Source organism: Ursus maritimus, unplaced genomic scaffold (genome assembly GCF_017311325.1).
Source record: "Ursus maritimus isolate PB19 unplaced genomic scaffold, ASM1731132v1 scaffold_14, whole genome shotgun sequence".
NCBI classification, from domain to species: domain Eukaryota; kingdom Metazoa; phylum Chordata; class Mammalia; order Carnivora; family Ursidae; genus Ursus; species Ursus maritimus.
The window spans coordinates 55,851,500-55,859,977 of NW_024423786.1; the positions used below are offsets into that span (position 1 = coordinate 55,851,500).

At 62.2% G+C, this 8,478-nt stretch overlaps 1 protein-coding gene across 2 annotated transcripts in view; it reads right to left on the reverse strand.

Moving 5' to 3' along the window:
* Positions 1–8,478, reverse strand: part of THOP1 (thimet oligopeptidase 1) — a 22,435-nt gene that overhangs the window by 968 nt on the left and 12,989 nt on the right. For both annotated transcript variants that reach the window (XM_040629657.1, XM_040629659.1), the window contains exons 6-12: positions 5,936–6,096; positions 5,049–5,184; positions 4,270–4,636; positions 3,699–3,900; positions 1,245–1,431; positions 962–1,090; positions 48–184 (exon numbers count right to left, since the gene is read on the reverse strand). In XM_040629657.1, the coding sequence (XP_040485591.1) occupies positions 48–184; positions 962–1,090; positions 1,245–1,431; positions 3,699–3,900; positions 4,270–4,636; positions 5,049–5,184; positions 5,936–6,096 (1,319 nt within the window). The remainder of the gene's footprint in view (positions 1–47; positions 185–961; positions 1,091–1,244; positions 1,432–3,698; positions 3,901–4,269; positions 4,637–5,048; positions 5,185–5,935; positions 6,097–8,478) is intronic.

Here is an 8,478-nt window from a genome sequence, read left to right on the forward strand (position 1 = left end):
GCCCCCCCCCCCCCCCCCCCCCCCCCGAGCGGCCAGCCCGCCCTCACCTTGCCGTTGAGGACGCCCTCCTGCTTGAAGCGCGCGTGGAACATGTCCATGGAGTATACCTCGCTCCACAGGTAACCGTAGTACTGGGCGTCATAGCCGCCCGCCAGGTGGCCGAAGGTCGCGGGCATGTTGGTTCCTGGGACAGACGTGGTACGGCTCTCACCGCGCCCCCAGTCTATCCCCCAGCCCCCTCAGGGCCCTTGCCAGGAGAAGGGGGCCTCAAATCAGCCCCATCAGAGATGACCCGCACACACCCAGGAGAGGGCCTGGCCTGACACGCCTAGAAAGCAGGAGCTGGACAACATGGCCAAGGGAAATACACGTGGCCCACTATCAGCTGATCTTACGAGTTCGCACAAAAGGATAAATCAAGGCACGCCCATACAGCGGAGATGTGCACGGTTAAGCTTTTCGATGGAATTTTTAAAGTTCTTGTAGAACAAAGCAATTCCCCGCCACCTACACCGAAATCCCAATTATTTCCAGGTGTGTTAATCCGAGCACTTGCGATAACGCACAAGGACAAGCATCACAACCTCATCCGCTCTTTCGCAGGGTATGAAATCCCTGGTCCTTGCGGCACCTCCCACCTGTTCCAGAGCACGGCGTGGGAGGGCACCGCTGGGGGAGCTCAGCGGCTGGCGGGGAGGGAAGCAGCACACAACCTGAGCAGTAGGAGGGACGGCAAGGAAGGATGGAGCTGCTCACGCCCACCGGCCGCCAGCCACCTGCTGGAGCCGGGAGGCCCAGGGACACAAAGCAGCAAGAAGCCCAGAGGCCATCTGCTTCCTCCCGGGCCTCAGCTGCCAACTATAAACTGGCCTGACTCCCTTCACACGTCACTAGATCCTTCTGACTCCGGGAACGGCGGAGACCCTGACCCCCCAGGTGGGCCCACCTCGCGAGCAGCTACCTGGCGTGGCAGGGACCCCAAGGATCTCCTGGCACAGGCGGGCGTACTCCTCCGCTGGGTCTGCAGCCGTCTGGGTGTGCAGGGCCTGGTCCACCTTGGCCAGTACGATCTGGCGCAGGTTGAAGAGACCTGACGGGCAGAAGGAGACAGGGAGGCTGGCTCTGTACTCCCACACAAGCAGCAGAGAACCCCGTCAAGGCATGCACCTGGCCTCCCCCTCCCCAGCCTCGGGGCGAAGGCCTCCCAGAGGCCCCTGGGCAGGAGGGCGGCTCCCAGCGGGCACCTGTGTTGGCCTGCCGAGACTTGATGAGCTTCTCGAGCAGCTCCTGGGGGATGGCGCTGCCGGTCTTGTAGTGCTGGGACATCCTGAGGAGCGGCTCCTTCTCCCACACCCAGTTCTCCAGCATCTGAGAAGGCGCCTCCACGAAGTCCCGCTCCACGTGCGTCCCGCTAAACATGGCGAACTCCGCCTGTGGGGTGGGCAGAGCTGCAGGAAGGTCTGGACAAGGCCTGGCCAGCTCCTAGCCGCTGGCCTCGCCTGCACACGCGGTATGCTCTGCTCTCCTGACAGGCACAGCAAGGCGAGCGGACAGCAGGCTGTGCGCGGCCCCCACACCTGGGGACGGGGCACAGTTGAGGCTCCCGGGGGGCTGCTAACAGACATCCCGGCCCAGGACACACAGAGGCAGGGAGCATGCCCATCCCTGGCTGGCCGCCAGGCTCCCTTCCTCCACCCACAAAGCCAGTGCTCTCAAAAAGCCCTGTACCCCAAAAGGCACGGGCCTGGAAACCACGGGATCTGGAGGTGCCTTGTGTTTTCTCCACTTTTATGTCAGAAATTTTCCTGAAGAGCAGCACCTGGCTGAGTCGTGCTAGGAGCAGCTCTGGTAGCCACTCGGCCAAAGGAGCGGCATGCCCTTGGGCAAGTCCCTTCCAGGCCCAGAGGGAGGCAGGACCGGGGAACTGGGAGAGGACGTGTGTTGGGCCTCGTTTCGCTTGGATCCCATTTGTGACTTTGCCTACTTGCTAAAATTTCTAACCCCAAAACCAGCACCTGTAGCACTTTGCGGTCATTCAACCCTCTGCCTCTGAACTTTAGCTCTGGGACGAGGGTCCTTTTTGTGCTCTGTTCAGAGCTTTTTTTCCACCCTCATTTCTGTGTTCTTTTGTAGGCAGTTGGGCTGTTTACATGGATCCCAACAGGGGCGCCTGGAGGGCTCAGTCGGTGAAGCGTCTGCCTTCAGCTCAGATCATGATCCCGGGGTCTCCCATCGAGTCCCCCATCAGGCTCCCTGCTCCGCGGGGGAGCCGGCTTCTCCCTCTCCCTCTGCTCATGAGCTCTCTCTGCCTCTCAAATAAATAAAACCTTCAAAAATAAATAAATAAAACGGATCCCAACCGCCACGCTGAAGTGCAATGCGGCTTTCCCAAGGGCACGAGGCCGTGACGTGCAGAGAGAGCACACGGTCGGTCAGAGGCGCTCCCTGCAGCATGAGCTACGCGCCACCGGCTGCGAGTTCGGTGTGAACCGACAGTACGCGTTAGAGGCATCTTTCAACAGGAACACGCACGACACAAGGTTCCATATGGATCGTCACTCACAGGGACGTAACCCTGTGTTCGTGCGGGAGCCCTGATTTGGTATTCACGAACTCTGTGCTCGCGGTGACTTTACAGAACTGTGAGTAGTGAGAATGCCAATCTACAAAGACCTGAAGGAAATGAGGGAGCCACGAGAGTAGCTGACAAAAGAATGTTCCAGATACGGGACATACCCCGTGAGCATGCGGCGCGAAGGCAGGAAGAGGTGAGGGGCATGTGAGCAAGACGGGCAAGGCGTCCAGGGCACACAGGGCCCCAGTGCTGCACAGACGCTGCCCTGCCCTGAGGGGCCGCTGGCCGCTGAGGGCCGTCACCCCACGGACAACACAACGCACAGTGGACGACAGACCAACACAGAGCTGAAGCCAAAACTTCCAGAAGAGCGAAATTAGGAGAAAATGATCTTTTCAACAAGACACAAGAAGTGCAAACCGTGAAAGAAAAAAGGCAGTACACAAAACCCTCTGCTCAAAACACACTTCTCAGTGAATCCCATGCGTGGGCACGTCCCTCGGCCACCAGCAGGAGCGAGGCGCCCACACGCTGCCCCGGGGACAGACCTGAGCCCACGACGCTCAGGGGGAACCAGACACAGAAGGCCCCATGGCGTGTGAGTCCACGTGTGTGACACGTCCAGAACAGGCTCCTCCACAGATAGGAAGGGGGTCGGGGGCTGGGGAGGTAACTAAGAGACATGAAGGCTCTTTCTGGTGATGGAAATGTTGCAAAATGTTTGCACAGCAATGACACCTCCATAACTTGGTAAACTAATGATCACTAAAATATTCAACTTAAAATGAGGTCCCGGGGTGGCCCTAACCCAACAACTGGCATCCTTATGAGAGACACGCACAGAGGAACGACCACATGAGGACGTGAGGAGACAGCCAGCTGCACGCCGAGGAGAGCTGCCTTAGAAGGAACCGGTGCTCTTGACACACTGACCACAGACCCTCAGCCCCACAGGGACACACTTCCATCCAGCCAGCCGTCTGTAGGGCTCCGCGATGGCAACCGGCATCGCTGTGGCCGTGGTGACCCGGGGAGTGTTCACTGTCCAGGAGGAGGCAGCCTTCGGACGCACCGACCCCCAGCCCCGCCCCGCCCCGCCCCGCTCCCGCGGCACCGCACGCACCTGAGAGCAGAGCTGGTGCATCACGTGCCCGAACTCGTGGAAGTAGGTCTCCACCTCGTCGTGCTGCAGCAGGGAGGGGGTGTCTGGGGTAGGCTTGGTGAAGTTGGCCACCATGGCCGCGATGGCGATCTGGCGGCTCCCGTCGTGCCGCAGGCAGCCTGGCTGCAAGCCGAAGCAGGCCGCGTGCCCGTACTTCCCTTCCCTGGGGACGGAGGCAGGGTCGGGGCAGCCAGGGATCTGCTCCACACACCGACTGGCCCAGAGGGCTCCTGACCCCACAGGAGGCCCTGATTCCGCCACCCTGACTCTGCATCCCCTAATCACCCATCTGCCAGCCCAGGGACCTGGACAGGCTGAGCAGCTCAGACTTGCTTCTCAGGAGCAAGTGCCCAGGAGCCGGGGCCTCCCCCACACTCATCCCGCGCCGCAGGCAGAACGTGTCGGGCACCCTCCTCCCTGGACAGTGAACACTCCTGTCCCCGCACCTGGCCCTGCACCGTGGCGCCCCCCCAACCCGTGTCACGGATGGGAACGCCGAGGCTCAGAGAAGCGTCGCCCGGCTCATACGCACCTTGGGTGGAGGTCCAGGTAGAACTTCCCGATGACCTTCCCCGAGGCCGAGTCCCTCACGGAGTACAGCTTCACGTCTTCGTGCCACACGGTGGCGCCCTCCTCCAGGTCGAACGTCAGCCCCAGCAGCTCCTGGTAGATGCTGAGCAAGCCCTTGGTGACCACGTGCATGGGGAAGTACTCCTTGAGCAGGTTCTGGTCCACGCTGTACCGCGTCTCCTCCACCTGGTTCATGTAGTAGCGCATGTCCCAGGCGTGGATGCGCCCGTCGAAGTCCAGGCCCCGCTGCTCGCACTCGGCCTTCTTCAGCTCCAGGATCACGGCCCGCTCCTGCTCCCCGAGGGGCTTCAGCTTCTGGGCCAGCTCATCTGGGGAGGGCAGCGGGGAAGCTAGGCTACCTCCCTGCGGCCACTCCCCCACCAGCCCCGGTCCACAGCACGATGGCCCCAGTACCCTCCTGGAAGGCCGGACTGCCGGCACAAGCCAGACGGGCAACGCATCGCCCTGCAGCAGGTGGGGGCGGGGCGGACGACCCCTCAGTCTCCCTCCACGAGCAGGGAAGGATGGCTGGAGTGGGGACACTTGCCCAGAGCTCACGCCGGGAGGCAGCAGAGCCAGGGCAGACGCAGGCTCACTCCAGAGCCCTACGCTCGGCCATCAGGTTAGAGCGCCTTGAGGGTGTTAGGATTCCCACTCTAGGGTGGACAGAATGTGGCTCTCAGAGGCCCAAACCCCACTCCTGGAACCCACGGCGGGAGGCTGGGGGCGGCAAGGGGTTACCTAGGAAAGTAGCCACCACCTGGCTGCTCTTAGCCATGTTCATCTCCAGGACATAGTCAGCATGCGTGCTGAATCCCAGCAGGCTGGACTTCTGTGCCCGGAGGGTCACCAGCTCTCTGAGGATCGCACAATTCTCCTGGAACCAACCAACGACCAGCTCTGTGGGTGCCGGGCCCGCCACCTCCCACTTGGGCCCCGTGGCCAGCACAGTTCCGGAATGCCAGGAACCCAGCTGCGTCTCATTTCCCTCCCTCCTTCCCATTGCCTAGGTTTCTATGGCTGTGCTGTGGGCCTGCCATAACACATGCATCTCTATAAACCCTCAGGTGCCTTTCGGACCCAGAAAGGGTGTAACCATGAGGGGTTCAAAGGTCACGAGTGGAGAGCAATGTGGGGCCAGGACTATGCAGGTGAGCCTCAGGAGGCACTGTGCACGGGGAGCTCAGCCCCGTCTGCTGGAGACACTGAACAGCAGCGAGGTCACACAGCGGCGTGGACGCAAACACAAACACAAGCGTCTGCGTGGGAATGGAGGTCTGTGCATTGAAGACACGCCCCAGGCTGCAGTCAGAGGCCCAGGCCGCCACACAAGACACAGAAAAGGGAGGGCGTGTCTGCAGACCCCAGCTCAAGCCCCAGCACCACTGGCGAGAGAGAAGGGATGACCGAAGCTAAGGCGCGGGAGCAGCAGATGGTCACTCAGACATGGGACTGGCTTGGGGGAGGGGTCAGACCCTGAGCTGTGGCCCGGGCCCAGAGCCAGACCCGGCATGGAAGTCTGCTAGGGGCCGGCTGAGCTCTCCCGGGGCTTGCCGACTGCGAGCCTGGCCCAGCAGGCGCCAGGCAGACAGGACAGGCCCCGCGACTTCCAGGCATCACCCTCCCACCTGCTTGCAGCGACAGTTGAAGGCCTCCTCCACCTTCCTCCTGGTCTCAGGCACGTGACATTTCTTCAGAAGGGGAAAATAATGCGGGTACTTGAGGGTGACTTTCAGCTTGTCATCCCCAGCCTTCTCCAGCGAGTTCAAAAAGTCATCTGGGAGGCCGCCTGCAGGAACAAAACCAGGGCTGCCACATGCCCGAGAAGCTACCCGGCCCGTGCAGCTGAGGTGGGAAGGCGGGCTTCGCTTCCATGAGACAGGCTAGGACCGGGAGCCTGCGGGGAACAGGGCGCCTGCAAGGAGCAGGGCACCAGGCCCAGCCTCCCCACCCTGCCCTGAGCCCCTCTGGGAAGACGGAGAGCTGCTGCCCTTCCCACCAGGGCTCCCCGGGAGGAAAAGCTCCTCTCGGCTCAACCCCTGACAGAGGGGGCTTCCGGGAACTGCAGTCTCTTCCCTTGTCCCTCCCCTAACAGCGGCACCAGGGATGGACAGATGCCGCCCGGCTGCCCTCGCGATGGGCCACACTTTTGCAAGAACCTCCCACCCAGCTCCCCGCCCGGAACCGTCTCCTAAGACAGAGATCTGGGCACATCACCTCCGACTGAAAACCTCCAGGGGTCACCACCTCACAGCCCCAGCTCCATCCTGGCCCACGGCTCCTTCCAAGGCCAGCTCGCCCGGGGCCCTCACCTCAGTACAGGTGAGAAGGGATGCCGTGCGGCAGGGTGGGCGGTGCCGGGAGGGCCCCGCCTCCAGGCTCGGTGCGTGCGTGCGTGCGCGTACATGTGCAGACACCCATTTCCTAACTCAGCGACGGGGCCTGGGAACAACAGTCCCACAGCAGCAATGGGCACGCCTGGCACCCACATCTTGGTCTCTAAGTAGCAGCCCAGGCCAGGGCAAGGACAAAGTGAGCCCGGGACACAAGTCCCAAAGACAGTGCTCACAGAGGAACAGGGACGCTTCAAGCCGCAGAGGCTCTTGAGGTGGAACTGGGACAACCTGGGCATCAAAACAGGGGCAGCAGCAAACCACAGTCCCCAGATCAATGGGGCCGCCGTCCACACCGACGCTGCACATGAACCCACTACTAAGGGGGACGGGAAGTTCTGACTTGAGAGGCCAGCGCACAAACGCACGAGGAATGATGGGGTCAGAAGACCGACCGTGGGAGCTTCAGCCAGCGGCTCAACGTGAGGAGCGGCAGCCCAGGGCACCCCCGGAGTTGCTGCTGACAGGGAGAGTGGCCCCACCTCCAAGGAGGCACGGGCAGAGAAGCACCTTCCCCGAGTGCCTGAAACGTGGGGGGAGGGGGCGGGGGACAGAGAGACACGCTGTCCGAGACTCTGTAAACAGACACCAACTTTCCCCTTGGCAAGCAGAAGAAAATGAACGCGCGCCACACCCTCGCTCAGCAGGACCCGCGGGCCAGGCCTCCTGGCCACGGTCACCGCCCCGCCGTCTGGGGCTGGCTCTGCTCCACGGCCGGGGCGCCCAGCTGCCCCACGGGAGGCCCGGCTGCCAGGGCAAGGCCCCTTGGGCTGGACAAAGGGGCAGAAAAGCCGGCCCACGCGAGGCTGTGGGTGAGCAAACTCACAAACTCGTCTGCCGGATTCCAGCCCCGGGATCCCCCTCTGGCCAGGAAACAGTGGGCGCCTGTCCTCACACGGGCAGCTGTGGGGGGAGGGGGACTTGCCGCCTGAGGCACTACGGCCAGGACTGAACGAGAACAAAGGGCGGCGGAGGGCGGCGCTGATGGACCCGCAAATCCCTGTTCAGGAAGACCTGCCACTGCGGGCCCCTTTGCAAGAGAGCTGCCCTCAGGCGCCTCTGGGTGTGTGTGGGGGGAGCTCTGGCAGCGGGGCGGCACGGCCACCCCCCAGGCAGCCGCTGCAAGGTCACTGCCACGACGCTCCAGCGCCTTACACGGGACTGGCAGGGCTCGCAGGCAGGAGCGAAACCGCTGGCCTAGGCTTTTCAAAAGCGTCCACGTCAGGAGAGGTGACAACACTTTTGTGAATGGCTGAGGGGCGGTTCATTAGGAAAGGAGCCTAAAGAGACAGGAAAACTCCATGTGACAGGGGCTCCGTGAGCGGACCCGACAGGGGAGAGGACTACCAGGAGTGCCATCAGGGCAGCAGAGCAGGGGGCACAGGCTGTGCTCCCCGCGACGCAGCCATTCCGTGCTCTGCCTCTGCCCAAGGAAGAAGCGGAGACTCACAGGCCCACAGACGACTCTCTCACAGCACGAAGAACATACGTGTGGCAGTGTCCACGGAAAGGACAGAAAGTGCACCGTCAGTTAGGAGCTAGGAGACGCCAAGGACACAGGGCTTCCCGCGGTACAGTCCTTACAACTTTCCCACAGCGTGAAGTTTTTCGAAATGAAACAGTTGGGGAAAGAGAAGCAAAGAAAAGAGTAAAAATTTAGGGGCGCCTGGGTGGCACAGCGGTTAAGCGTCTGCCTTTGGCTCGGGGCGTGATCCCGGCGTTATGGGATCGAGGCCCGCATCAGGCTCCTCCGCTATGAACCTGCTTCTTCCTCTCCC